This window comes from Lampetra fluviatilis, chromosome 8, assembly GCF_964198595.1.
Source record: "Lampetra fluviatilis chromosome 8, kcLamFluv1.1, whole genome shotgun sequence".
Classification (NCBI taxonomy): domain Eukaryota; kingdom Metazoa; phylum Chordata; class Hyperoartia; order Petromyzontiformes; family Petromyzontidae; genus Lampetra; species Lampetra fluviatilis.
In genome coordinates, this window is record NC_136282.1 from 11,342,238 (window position 1) to 11,357,127 (window position 14,890).

Sequence of the window (14,890 nt, forward strand, 5' to 3'; positions counted from 1 at the left end):
CCTATCGGAGAGCTGGGAAAACAGATTATTGGGCAGCTTACCTCGGACGGCCGCGGCGTCGACGATCGATCGACTGACGTGCAGCGATTGCCGCGTTGCCTCCCCCTCCCCTGCCTCAGGCCGGGACTTCCCGAACTCGTTCGAAGCGGTGGTGCGCAAGTTCTTCCGGCTGCTGTACCATGTGATTGCGCACATCTACTGGTGCCACTTCCGCGAGACGGTTTGCCTGGACCTCCACGGCCACCTCAACTCCGTGTTCAGCCACTTTGTGTGCTTCGCGCGCGAGTTCAACCTCCTGGAGCCCAAGGAGGCCGCGGGGCTTGACGATCTGGTGGAAGCCCTGTGCAACGCGCGTGCCGCTCGCAACCACGGCAAGGAGAGATGATGGGAGCAAAAAAAAAGTCAATCGCGAAGCCGAGACGGACGGCCGGGAAATTTCCGTCGCGCGTTAATCTATTCGAGTGTGTGCGCTGGCCAGGCAACCCCTCCTGTAAGATGACCTGCTTCTCCCGGAACCTGCGAGTGACTGCCCCCCCCCCCGAATCCTTCTCGCATCACCATCTCTCTCGGTTGTGAAGCCTTAACCGGGACGCAGCTTCAAGGTCACGCTAGTTAAAACTGCAAAACTTATTCATCATCCTAATAATCATCATCGTATTTGATGAACCTGGGCATTTCTGGTTGTAGGTGACATCTTGAACTAATATTGAGGGGCAGCGAATGGACTACTCCTCACAGAAGTCAACAAATATCCGTTTTGCTTCCTGCATTTACAATGCAAAGTAGGATTTCGATTGATCGTTTCATTTACGCAACTTCTTGTTTTGTCATGCAAACAAAGATGTAGTAAAAAGCACAAAATAGACCACCCCTTCAGCAACGGGAAAAAATGATTGGTCCCACACTTTTTCACAAGCGCCGCGCAATTGTATTCGCCGCTTGTTGCCGCTTGCTACGGTTCCACAGGGAGTGTGCGTGGGGAGAGTGAATCACGAGCCGGTGGCAAGGACAGAGGTTTGCAAGAAGCACCCGATGACCTCCTGGGACTGGCAGAAAGCTCCTCGTTGAGTTCCACTCTCACGACCGATTCAACAACAGCACCTCCCGCCACTGCAGAAACAACTCCTGTCGTGGACAGCGGGGCCGCAGCTGCCCAGTGCGCAGGCGGTGCAACTGCACGGGGACCCACGGGCTGGCAGGGCCCCCAGGCACCGGGCTACGAATGGTGGGATGAGGAAGAATTAGACCCCCATTTCTTTCCGTGCACACCAGAGGCCCATGCCAGCCGCGTTACGCCACTGACATTACGTAGAACTGTAGCTTGGCAGTGGTGGGTAGACTGTCACATTCTAATTCATTGAACCAAACTGACGCTTGCAGTGTACTGCAGATACGTCGAGGCATGCTGGATCCAATATTAACGTCACTTCTGGAAATATGAATGAAACGGCATTTCTAAACAGGCAAGTAGTAGTGGCAATGCCAATTATTTACGTAGGAAAGCCTTGCTGATCTGAAGGACCCTCTCTTTGGGAGGGTTCCTGCGGTGGGAGATATTTGACCGATGACACCATGAGAATGAAGAGCATTTGGGACGTTGGAGGGAACACGGGAGCCCGGAGAAACCCACCGTGTCTATGGCTGGTTAGCAGTCGATACGGCCGTCTCTTTAAGTGGTTGAGAGGAGCGTCGCCCTTTGTAAGTTGTTTCTATAACAAGCAAAACAAAACTCGCTCCGAAACGAATGAATGTCGTGCGATTATGCTGTACTTGCAATGATGCTCTTGCGTGCATTTTTTGAAAATGTACAAGCACTTTACTGAGGTTCGAACCAAAGCCATTTGTTACTGCGTAATGAGACACCGAGTCGGTTGGTTAAGTTATGCATTGTTTTATACCAAGGAAAACCACACACACTGCCTGGCATCGTGGCATCACCGAGACTGCGAAGTTTGAACTTGTCCAGAACCTTTTTTTTGCCTGAAATGTGAGCAGTATGAATTCCAACTGCATTTCTACTTGGTCTCGAGATTCAATTTGTAGGTTGGTCTTCCGGCATTTGTATATATTTTTTAAGGTATTTAAAACACGTACTGTCGCTTTTTTTGTTCAATTTTAATTCTGTTCGGTGTTTTAAAGTTAGCTTATTTTCCATTTTATCCGCAAATTAGACATATCTCTTATCGTCGTTGTTAATTTGCACTGCCTTTCTTACACCTTCTCAAACTATAGCAATTTTAATTACTGTAAATGGACTCGCTTTACGAAATGGTAATTGTTATATTTTTAAACAAAAACTACTGCTGTGAGTGGTTTATTGTACAATAAAGTTACATATAAAGCACAAAATACGAGTTTTTTGTCGTAATTTCCCTGCATAACTGTGAAAATGTTAAATTATGGAATTACGGCACACTAAATTTGAGTGAGCATAGGTCTTAAATTAAATATAAATAAATCCTATCCCGCAAAAGATTTGTTATATATATGCACAAATGAATGTGCATTGACTTTTTATTGATTTTTTTTAAGTCAAGAGCCTTTTGCATTTTAAATTCTTGATATATATTTTATTATTTGAGCAAAACGCAATTCAAATTGACTTTCGCTTATACTGCAACAGTTTGCATTAAGTATTTGTAATGTTGATGAAAAATTAATATACGTAGACACCGTTAAACGTATTGGCATGGCTGAAATAATCAACATCACAACCTGGGGTATTTCATTGCATTGATCTCTACATTTATGGAGCGATTTAAACCATCTCGCATGCAGATGCGAGGTGGATTACTACATCGCAGGATCGTGAGATGGCGACGGAGGTTTTTGGAGGAGGCCTTCATCCAGCAGTGGATTGATCATGGCTGATAGCGATGTCCACAAATGTACGTATGTTTTCGAAACCTAACTTTTTTAAATCTCATTTAAAAAAAAGTTGTCAATATGGTGCCACGCAATGTAAAGTTTTATTTTCCAATTTTTACACACGTACAGAAAATACAACACATTCATTTAAATCATCCAATTTATTTTTCCCAAGAAGCGAGATGCATTTTTTTTGGACCCAGTTTTGTGAGAATTTTTGTTGTTGTTGCATGGACAACATTAATTTGATGCAATTTTGACTCAATAAGATTTTTTTTGCCTTTTTACATAAAAATCGGGGAAGAAATTCAAGTTACATATTTCATGTTGTACATATACTGGTATAGCGCTCGTAACACTTTGGGAAACGGTTGGGGTTTTTTCCACTTTCGTATAAAAAGAGCACTTTTAAACAAAAACATATACGTCAATAAAAACTAAATATTTGTAGATGCTGCATTGGCATCGGTGCACCAAACACAATGAACAAAACTCAATGCTCTGCCTCTGGACAATGACCCTTCCCAACACGTGCTATGAAGAAGGCCCATTGCCTGAAACATCGCCAATTGTGTTTTTGTTTTTTTAAGGCAGTGTTAAGTGTTTTTTTATGTATAGTAATTCCTTATGTTTTTAAATTATTTTCTGCACATGCTGTTTCACCTCCACCCCCCTCCCCCTCAATGTTTTGGCAATTTTCCAAAATGAATGGGCGTTTTTTGTAAATGATTTGTGAATTTTTTTTTAAATGATGATAAAATGTTGGTGCATATATTGCACACATAGAACATACTTATTTTCATTTTTCACAGCTGGTTAAAATTCCCCCAATTTTTTTTTGTAACGTTGTAATGAAACTGTTACTTAGATTGTTTTGGTCAAAATATTCAGAAAAAGTTCACGACACGTGCTCACAAACTTGCCGTAAAATGTAATTGTCAATGAGAGAGTGCTTTCTTAAAATTGTTCTGATAATCAAATGCCTGAGGAAGAGGGACATCTTGCCAGCTTTGACATTGGGTTGAAAACATTCCAAAGGGAACTGAGCTTGGGCTATTTCAGGCCTTGGACCTCGGATAAGAATATTCATCAGCAGGCCATGACACCAAACAGTGTCATTAGCAGTCGAGAAGTCAATCCTTGCTGTGCCAGTTTTCTGCCGAGGCTGGAAACCAGATTTAATGAAGGTGGTGACGGTAACGATCTGTTCACAGCAGCAGCAGCAGCAGCTACGGCCAAGTTCGACATCCCGGCTTGCTCGGTAGGCAATTGGGGGTGGAAAATGGTGGAAAATCTGGAAAGTTTGGCACGTTCAATCCGCTTGGAGGTGGAAGTCAAGAGGGATATAGGCCTGCAGCTGGAGGGCAAATCTCGCGGCTTCCTGGGTTTTGGAATGGCCATGACTTTCGCTTGCTTCCATTAATTTTTTGGGATTTTTCCTGCCCTGTGTATGACGGCGAAGAGGTTTGTAAGCCATCGTTGTCCACATTGTCCCAGGTTTTTTAGAAATTCAGGACACCGCACATCTTATCCTGGTGCCTTGTTGGAATTTGTGGCCTAGAGGGCCGCTTCCACTTCGGTGACAGTGTATGGTCTGGTTAGCTCTGTTGCTTGCAGTAATTGATTTGAGGTAACGGTGAATTGCTTCCGGAACAGCTTGTTTGGTGAATGTGTTGATCGATGCCTCTGAACAGGGACAGCATGTGGGAAGCCAAAGCATTCACCGTGGTTTTTGGCACCTCGATGCTGGAGGAGCTTTCCGAGAACCACGGTGGTGAGATGTTAACTACCTCGCACGGTATGCAGGAGGTTGTGGGTTCGATCCAAACCCCTGACACCTGCAAATGTGGAGTTTGCATGTTCTCCCCGTGGTCACGTGGATTCTTTTTTCCGGGTCATCCAGTTTTTCCCTCCACATTCAGACATGTGCGTTTAGAATATTTGGCTGCTATAAATTTCCACATGATAAGCCACTTCGTTGATATATCATTTGTGGCCAGGTAGCTTCTGAAACATAGTTGTATAGCTCAGTGGGCCCTTACCTTGTAAAATAAAAAAAGTTTTTTTTATGGCTGGAGCGACATCTTCTCGTTTTATTTCTGCAGAGTTCAGGGACTCCAGCAGTGCAGTGCCCTTACCAATTATGATGAACTCGTCCATGAGTTCTTTCTGTTTCAAGGTTTCCAATATGGCATAGATAACCCCTCAGGATGTATTTTTTTTTTGCAACAGATGACAGAATGATAAATAATGTATCTAAGTTTTCAGGCTTTGGCACCAGGTTATTCCACTGGGCTTCGGGTTATTTCTTTTTGAAACCAGGTCAGTTAGCCTTCCCAAAGTTCCAAAGCACTCGGGGGATTTTGATAGGTTATTTTCAATGTGCCATCACTTGCGGTGGTAGGCTTCAGTGCCATAGTCCTTTAAAGTCTTGCCTGATGGTGCCGAGGGTGGTGGATGCCAGCAACAACGGTGTAACCATTGATTTTGTAACTTTCCATCCACGTGCTGTGTCCTCGACCGTGCATCTCCTGTCAGGCGACTACATCCATGTTGTTTTCCCCTTAGGTTTCTGGCCAGAAAGTCACATTCAGGTGTTGAGAGTCCATCAATGTTGAGTTGATGCACTCTATGACCTTGTCCGATCGTTTTTGGCCCTTACCAGCGCCCTTTTTCAGGATTCAGCGATACTGGTCATATCTGGATTCAAATGATGTCCGTTTCATCCAAGATGGTGATGAGAAACCACAGAAAAGCAGCAATGCAGTCAAGCCCAGCGGAGCCGGTGCATACAACTACCCAAGCTCTGCAGTCCTCTGTATTTTAAGATGTAGTCAGCAAATTTGTATTTATCAGAAACATCGACATTTGTCAATTTATTTTCTTGCAAAAGCCGAAGAGTAAGCAAATGAGCAGGGGAAACATGCGTACTTGTTCCTTTTTCAACGGAAGGGCATTCCGTTTTCCCATAAAACCCAAGTGCGGCATTCCTTTCTGTCATTTTGATGTATTCTAATTCCCAGTTTTTACTCAGGAACTCGGTGTTCATGCTTGAATTAGCTCTGAAACATTTTTGACTTAATTGTGATTTTAATATTTTTCTACAAAAAGTGTCCTCGGGCTGTTTTACAATTTTCACATCACATTTCAATTGTTATTTCTGATTTCGCCGTGATTCTGCCTAATAAACCCACTGTTTTGAACGAAAATGTTTAAAACCCGGTTTAAAGTTGTTTATTTGAATGAAAATTATATTCTACATACGCCTTTTCCATTGAAAGAGCGCCCCTAGTGGTGAAAGAGCGCCCACTGGTGGCGTATTGGAATAAAAATTAGGTATAATATTTTTAAAATTGTATTTTTTTTTATTGTCTCTCTCTTCCAATCCTCTCTCTTATCCCAGTGTTCGTCTCATCGGGGATCGTCGTTGCCAAATCCACCCCACACAGTTCGACTTCTTCTGCATTGCGCACTCGTTTATTCGTTCAATTTGCCGTATGCTGGGATTTGAATTTTACCATCCTTCGAGCTTTAAGCTTCGGATTTAGATTCTCATCGCTCCGAGCCACTTGGGTGCTCACACAAACACAAGGGCGCTACGTGTTATGTAAAGCTGTCGGTGCGCGCACGTGGTCGCGTAAACGTAAGCGGTGGCGTCATCGCGTACGTTGGACGTCATCGCGTTCAATGAGCGTCATAATTGCATGACGTCATCACGCATTAAAAAATATTTTCAAAAAGAGAATTGCGGGATTCATACCTCGGTGGCGTGCTTTCAGAAACAACCAAGCTACCTCACGCATACACTTCAAGAAGAATACTAATAATAATGCTGGGATCAAACCTATGCATTTTAATTCGCAGCCATTAACCTACAACAAATAATGACGTCACGGGTTGTAGTTTCTCGCTATTTCACATTACAGGATTTATTGACACATTCGTGAAAGTTTATTATTATCATTTGTTCATCATATCCAAACCAGTATCACCAATCGATTTTGTCTAATTTTCGGGTGTCATGGGTCTGCGATTCACCATTGATTCTTGGGTCAGATCGCGTGAGTTGAGTTGTGTGTCGTACACCCGCCTCCACCCGACCGCGTAACGCTGTGTGGACGCAACTTGATCTGTCGCTCCGCACGAAGCTTCGGGGTCTTCTCGGCCAGGGGCATGCCCTCCCTTCTCTATGCTTGCGAAACGTGGACCCCTCTAACGGAACATCTTCCGCCGGTTTGAAACACTCGGGCTGGGCCTGCCTACGATCCATCCTGGGTTTAACCAGCAGGCCGGATTGTGTGAGGAGCTCACAAATCCTTGAAAGATCTGGACAAAGTCCCAATCGGTGAGCTCCTTCGGCAGGCAAGGCTGCGTTGACTGGGTCATGTCGCCCGCATGCCCAGCCGCCGCATAGAGGGGGGGGGGGGCGCTAAACGGGCACGACACGGGCTAGAGAAGAGATGGAGCTGATGCGGTTCGGGAGAATGTGGAGCTGAGTGGACTTGCCGAAGACCGGTACCAGCGGTGGTCAAGATCGGCCTCTGCAGAGGGAGGCTCGCGAACGACGCCGCTACTGGTGAAGTTGGAGGCAGTCGTCCTCCCAACACCAGCGGAGGGCAGAGGAGCGACGCTCACAACAACGAGCGCAATTGTTCATCGATGAATATTGATTATTGAAGCTCATTTACGCATGCAACGAATCTCGGGTGTTTAAATCCGCATACGTTCAATGTACACGACTGCGTTAATCATGTCACCTCTGCATACTTCAGTCTGCCAGTAAGGTGGGGGGGGGGGGCGATGATTGCTTATGTATAATCACAATTGAGTAAAACAACATTTCGCCGTGAATTTTCTAATTTACCCTCCTGCACAGGGTAAGTAACGTGGGGGGGGGGGGGCAGGGGGTGCATTGCCCCCCCCCCCCCCCCTGTGGCCAAAGCCACGAGTTGGGTCCCCCGTAAACACCACCATGAGTTACCTTTTCAACAGTTTCGTTTTGGAAGTCAAACTGTTTTTGTCGTACCCGTAAATAAAGGGAACGAACCGTGATGTGCTTTGAATGACAGAGCAACTTGAAGTAAAAAGAACGTTGGACAAAGAACTCCCGCTTCTGCGATATTTATTGCATTAAATGCGCGTCAAATTCTATGGCAAAAAGAGGTTCAACTGCGACGGAGCTGTTGTGACTGCATTGTGCGAATAGGGAGCGCCCCCTACAGCGTTCAACGTTTCACACCGCGAGCCGAACGATGGTGTGATGGTTACATTTCGATTTAAAGCTTTCGTGACTGCAGGGATTCATCTTCTTGGTTCTTTCGGTAAAGTCACGTAGAAGGGAAATAGTAAAATAATAAAAATAAAATATAATAAAATAATTCTCACGACGTTTCGGCCACAACGCAAGCAGCCGTCCTCAGGTGAAGACCAGGTCTGTCGGGGAGAGAGCGTCAACTCATGGCGGATAAATGCCAAAACGCCATTGAAACGCACGCTGCACCGCAATTACGGATTCAGTCTTGCTGAACTGCAGAACGCAAAACGCCCCTTGTGTTGCGGGGTCACCATTATTGCGAATGACTGAGGCTAGGGGCTGTTTGTGCGCTGGGAGAGGCATCTAGCGGTAATCAATTGAAACTCTATGCCCCGCCCTTTCAAGTGGTAAGAGTTTCATTCATGGGCGGTTCGTGGTTGCAGAAATATAGCGATTTCAAATCGGGTCCATCTTTTTTAAACACCCTGTAATAGCCGAGGTGTGACCGTGCGAGAGATGATTGCCGCCACCCCCTCTGAGCTGATAACGTCGTCACTGCGACGCTGCAGCATTAATTGTGGGGGTCGGTCATTGATTCGAACCGTGAAACATCTTGCAACAATCGGCGAACGCGCTTGCAAGTGCACGAACCGCTGTGCCACCGCTCCTCCCGTTGCTGTACGTCGCATTGTCAAATCATCCACATTGCCTGGCATGGTGAGGGGGGGGGGGCTGGCCCCCCTCATCCAGCAGTGGATTGACTGAAGCGTTGCACTGCACGTGGTTTACATGACTCGTGTCAAAGGCACGTCCCTTGAATGAAACAGCCCCGCAATGTTCAGGCGTACTATGGGGCCGTCCATAAATGACGTCACGCGATTTTGGACGATTCTTGACTCCCCCCTCCTCGTCACACGGCGTCACAAAAAGTCAGATCCCCCCTCAAATGACGTCACAAAGCTCTGCCCTCCCCCCCAAAAATAAAACATGCTTCAAATCGCTTTAAACTATTGTCATTGTTGTGCGTATTTAATGTGGCGCTGCACTCTGATGTTGTAGGAGAAAACATTTATTAAAACGTCTATTTAATTAAGTAGAACGTGTTGTCTATATTTATTTAAAGTTGCGCATTTTGATGTGACGTCACATTTCTCAAACCCACCCCACCTCGTCACACATCGTCATAAATATCTGACCCCCCCCCCCTTGGTGCGTGACGTCATTTATGGACGGCCCCTTAATATTTTTGTAAAGTTTTATTTGAAACAGAAATGAGTATTCAAAAGGATTGTTTTATGTTAGGGGGTCAATTAATTGGGGGGGGGGGGGGTCACAAGACATCTGAACCACGACCCTGTACACATACGGATAAAATGGATACGAGACACCACAACGATATCGAAGGAGTTACGCCTATTTTCTGCCCGTGCCTTTTCTCTCTCTCGGTGATGCAAATACGAATCGTGGAACCTTTAAAAACACAGCAGGGGACAAAACACATTCCTGCGGAGGGAGCTGGTAGGAACGTTGGGTTGCTCGGTCAATGGCCAGGGTCAACGGCGGCGTGGTGTATTCCGCAAATATGCCCGACTGAGGGCAGGCACAAGCCGGCGTGAGTAGGTTACACGTTGAGTTTTATAAGGGCAACAAGGGGTGACCAGCCCCTCCCCTCCCCACCCAGCCCCACCCCTCCCACCCCCCACCCAGCCCCATAGTCCCCTCCCCACCCAGCCCCTCCCATTTTTGGATGCACGATGGACGGACGGACACAATAATCCTCTGTGGGCTGGTGTAACCAGGACTTTGTACCGAGTCAGCAGGCATACACAATGAAATATTTGTAAGCTCATTGTAAAACGTTCCTGGTTTTTTTTTTGTTCCCCTTGCAAAAGTGTAAGGTTTTATTTTATAATTTCATGTTTGTCGAGCTACTTGATGAAGAGGGAGTATTTTGGAGTAGCAGCGATTCATTTGTATGAAATGTGCAATTGAGAGCAAACTGATTCCTTGCAATGTCAGCGATAATCTCAAAACTGCTCTTAAAATCACACTGCCCCGTTTCTGTAAGCAAATAAACTTCCAACGATTTCTTTGACGTGCTGATAGAATAAGAAATATATTTTTAGAGTCTCAGCCCATTTGGCATGCAAATAAATACATGTTACATTTACTAATTCAATTTCTCATAATACTTCCACAATGTACCTTACCTTGAATCGTGTATGTCCTTGCGTCTATAGAATGGAATACGTAAAATGCAAAAATAATATATTAGTAAAGAATAGACCACAATTGATGTTTTTTTTTTTAACCAAGAAGACATTTTATTAATCTCATACACCATACTTGCCAAGGTAAGACTGCTCTAGCCAACAGACTTCAGATGATGGGGGTACACCATATTGCAAAAGTATTGCTTTTCTGGGCCACTTCCCATAGGAGATACCGGACCAATGATTTCTGCTCAAATTGTCAACACTGCATTCGCGATTCCAGTGGTTATATATAAGTGGGATACTTGGAGCAGTCATTTCCGTTGCAGTGCCTCTTAACGGATACCGATTCTGCTGATTGGTTGAAATTAAATATGCTAATAAATAAACTAATAAATAGACAAAATCACTGTACATAGGAGGGCAAAGTGGCCACAAACGGCACGATGTTCGAGGAAAAAACGCCCGTTTGGCCGCGATTGCCAAAAGTAGTTTTCCGGCAAATTAGGTTCAGAAAACTTTGCTTTTTACTTGAAGCGTTCAGCTGCAGCGGAGTCTCCCTTTTTTAGTTTGTTAAGCGGCCGCCGTTCCAAGCGAGTGCTGCGCACCCTCGTAAAACGATGGTCAAACGGTGAGGAGTGCAGAAACCCTTACAGATTCAACAACAACAACAAAAAAAACGTCAAAATCAGCTACTTCTGCAAAAGGTTGTGCTTGAGATTCATTCCCCGCCCGGGAAGGGTTCCTGCAATCCCGGTGCAACAGTGCCTCCTGCGGGAATAAAAGCGGCCCCAGATTTCTACCGCGGTGCTCAGGTGTAATAGAAAAAGGTCTAAATGCTAAACTCTCCAAGAGGCCAAAGAACGACAGGGGGGGGGGGGGGGAAGGAGCGGAGAAACCCGGGGCAAGGAGGGGGGCAGGGGGGGCTGCAGCGGTGATACAGGAAAGCGAGGAGTCAGGTTTGATTGGAAGCAGGGGAGAGTTTGGTCAGTGATAGTAAAGTTCAGGAAGGAGACCCGCAAGAGAGAGAGGAGAGTAACAGCAGAAATTGACATTCACATATAGGCGAGTAAGTAACACTGACATCATGCAACAAAAATGTTCTAGGGAGCATGCATAATTAATGTGGATGTCGGCAAGATTCATCACCTAGTTAATATACAAACAGTATATTGTTTTAATTTTGAAGGTATAAACGCGTAAAACAATTGAAATAAATTATGGAAGAAATATTTAAGTAGTTTCACAGTAGCACGATAAATGGTAATACACGGACCAAATTTGGAAGGCAAATGTAAGGAGAGAGATAAAAAGCAAAACTGTAAAAATAAAGCAGTAAAATTCTACCGGTAACACTGCATTGATATACTGTACCCTTTCCCTTCCCAATAAATTAAATCGTTTTGGTGGAAAAATATCTACAAGACTTCACAATACACCACATTAATATAGTACTTGCACACACTGAATTTATCATAAATAAAATAAAAACTTACAGTGAGGGGAGGGGCGGTAGGGGAGGGGGGAAACGAGGGGGGGCAGGGGGGGCAGTCTTTAACTTCTGTCACATCAAAGATCTTAATAAAGTGCAACTAAGTCCAACAAAAAAGAGCAAATATGACCTTACAACTAAGCCAGCAGTGGAATGGGATGATATACAAACTAGTTGGTTCTTTTTACAATAGACTTTTGCATACTTCGAGTTTGCCCTGCAGCAAAGACATTAATCTAGTTTTTTTTTTCCTTTTGTGTATACATATATACGTTTTGTCATTTTTTTTGTCTATGTTTTATTTTTTTGTCAGCAACTAAAGCTTCGATTTAGGGTAAAATGGCCATCATTATCTTACTCGCCCTCTTAAAAGCCACACTTTGAAAAAAGAAAAAAAAATGCCCATTTTTGTGTTGCACACTCTAAGGCAATTTACACACATTTTGAAGAGAGTGCGAGTATTAGTGTACCCATTAAACTGATTTTGTTTAAAAAAATTGACTTCTCTTTTTTTCCTACCATGGCCAAAATATATGACCCTACAAAGATCAAATTTTTTTTCACGTGGGTGAGTAACTCAGAATCACGTACAAATAAATAAACGACGACGCAAAGGATCATGGGTAGTGGTGAACACCTCTGTGTATGCACAGACACTGTGCAGCTGTATGCTACATTAACTTGGCTTCGCATAAACAAACCGACTTCGAATAAATTAAGTAAACAAAAAACAACAACAACAACAAAACGCTACATCCTACTTCATGTAAATACAGCAAAAATGAGTTGGGAAATTACTGTAAAAACTGTGCATACGATTGAAGTTGACACAAAGCTTCCACGCATTTTTCTTGGCAGGCATTGAATTCAATGCATCGGGAAAAAGAACGCTTTTATACTGTTCTCGCTCGTGATACATTTGTATGCCTTTAGGTACAGGACGGGGGTTGCATATCTACACCTGCAGGTAGAAAGACGGTGGTGGTTCGACAGAGCACCTTATTTACAGCCGTCGCTCGTGTGCTGTGAGCACGCCTCGAATTTTTTTTGTTTTTCCCCAATCCACCCCCTCCGTGCGCAACTAGACTTTCTCTTTCGCAGCTGGCGGTTTCACGTCGATCTTGGGACTCGATTCGATCTCGTTGCGCTTGTTCCGGGACGGGGTGCCGGGCGTCTGTGGACCCTTGGCGTTCTTCTCGTCTGAAATACGCACTGCTCCTCATAAGCCGAAAGCAAACACAACGCCTCAACATCACCAATGTTTTACACGGGACCGGTGGCCATAACGAAACAACTACGTAGGTATAAAATAAAATGAATCACGACGTTTCGGGCGCAACACACAAGCGTCCATCTGATGATGATGATGATGATGGACGCTTTCGTGACTTTACCGAAAAAACCAACGAGTATGGATTCCTGCAGTCACGAAAGCTTCAAATCAAGATTTAACTATTTGATTTCACGATTAAAACATATCCCCCACAGCAATTGATGGGCATTCTGGATTTTAGAACAAAAATTGATAGGCAACACATGTTTGTCATCCAGAAAGGAGGGTTTGTGGTGTCGACAGTAAGTTCAACGTGCGGCCCTCTGTAAGAAGATAATACAAACATATATATTTATATATATGAAGCCAGCATTGGCTATCTAAACATATGTATGAGGGTTATCAAGTATTTTTTGCCCAGGACGCCGCTCCTCATATGTGGCCATTCAATCATTTGACATGCGTTGTATGCGTGCTACTTAACATTGCCACTAGAGGGTGAGCGAGCCCCTCCGTTTAAACATCACACCTCCAAGTGTAAATGATGAACCCGAATGACATGACCAATTCAGGTGGAGAAACTATCTGAAAACGAACTCAATAAATACTTCTAATCTTTGATCAAGTCTGTATCACACCGCACAGTGTCTTCTGTATTCTGCAAATACATTCAGCAACACGAAGCTAACCTTGTAGCAATGCGTTTTCTACATAACTGCACGCATTACACAAGACCACATGGTGTTTTTTTCATTTACATTTAAGGTGTTCCCTGAAATAAATGATCCTTTCCCGTGAACCACAGTCAGATTTGGCTCTAGACTTTCAATGTTGAGGAATTCAACAACTGAAATCGCGAGTGTGGATGTGCGGGTGGCGGTTTTTGGCGAGCAGAGTGGGATTCGTGAACTTTTTAACCGGGTCCCCAATCAACAGACCGCCAGCCACAGCCACACTAAGCACGACTGAGTCTGCCCCACACCCCACCGTTATGGGCCCCAGATTCAGCCAGAGGGCAGGTGACTACCTGAAAGCTGCTGGACCAGCGGTTGGTCGTGCGAGTTCACCAGCTGTGCCTGGATGATCTCCACAACCTTCTTGAACCTCCTGCTGGGACCTGAGCAAATGCAGACGTGACACCGGCATTAATGTTGAACACCAATGTGACATCATTTTGACACTCGTGTAGTGACTTACCCTCAACCATATGGACGTTTCCATGAAAAAAACGAACCTTGCCAGCTGCATATGATAAATAATTCACAGCAATAGTTCCATGACAACTAACACGAATAAAACGGTAAATAAATAGACTTCTCTTCTTGGTTCTTTCGGTAAAGTCACGTAGAAGGGAAGTAATAAAATAATAAAAATAAAACATAATAAAATAAAATATTATTTTATTTTATTAAATATTATTTTATTTTATTATGTTTTATTTTTATTATTTTATTACTTCCCTTCTACGTATATTATTTTATTTTATTATGTTTTATTTTTATTATTTCATTACTTCCCTTCTACGTGACTTTACCGAAAGAACCAAGAAGATGAATCCCTGCAGTCACGAAAGCTTTAAATCGAAATAGACTTCTGTTGTCTATCCACGTAACATATCTTATTTTATAGTCAGTCTATACGCTTTCCAGATAAAAATTAACTGGAAGTGTTTATTTAAACAAGCAAACTCTGAACCAATTATGACCTTTTGGATTTCGTGAGCAGAGTGAGGCTGGTTAAATGAGCTAATTGGCTTACACGTTGAGAGTCTACTAAATGTTTACATCCGT

At 44.0% G+C, this 14,890-nt stretch overlaps 2 protein-coding genes across 6 annotated transcripts in view; one reads left to right on the forward strand and one right to left on the reverse strand.

Moving 5' to 3' along the window:
- The window catches only part of LOC144933878 (MOB kinase activator 2-like), a 53,604-nt gene extending 51,338 nt beyond the window's left edge, over positions 1 to 2,266 (forward strand). For all 4 annotated transcript variants that reach the window (XM_078859145.1, XM_078859147.1, XM_078859144.1 and 1 more), the window contains exon 5: positions 120 to 2,266. In XM_078859145.1, coding sequence (XP_078715271.1) covers positions 120 to 385 — 266 coding nt within the window. In that variant the 3' untranslated portion in view covers positions 386 to 2,266. The remainder of the gene's footprint in view (positions 1 to 119) is intronic.
- Positions 2,267 to 12,100: 9,834 nt separating this feature from the next.
- The window catches only part of LOC144933875 (serine/threonine-protein kinase BRSK2-like), a 189,543-nt gene continuing 186,753 nt past the window's right edge, over positions 12,101 to 14,890 (reverse strand). Inside the window, exons 18-19 of one of the 2 annotated variants that reach the window (XM_078859140.1) lie at positions 14,128 to 14,217; positions 12,101 to 13,027 (exon numbers count right to left, since the gene is read on the reverse strand). In XM_078859140.1, the coding sequence (XP_078715266.1) occupies positions 12,909 to 13,027; positions 14,128 to 14,217 (209 nt within the window). In that variant the 3' untranslated portion in view covers positions 12,101 to 12,908. Of the gene's footprint in view, positions 13,040 to 14,127; positions 14,218 to 14,890 lie in introns of both variants that reach the window. The other variant, XM_078859139.1, reaches the window with a different exon arrangement.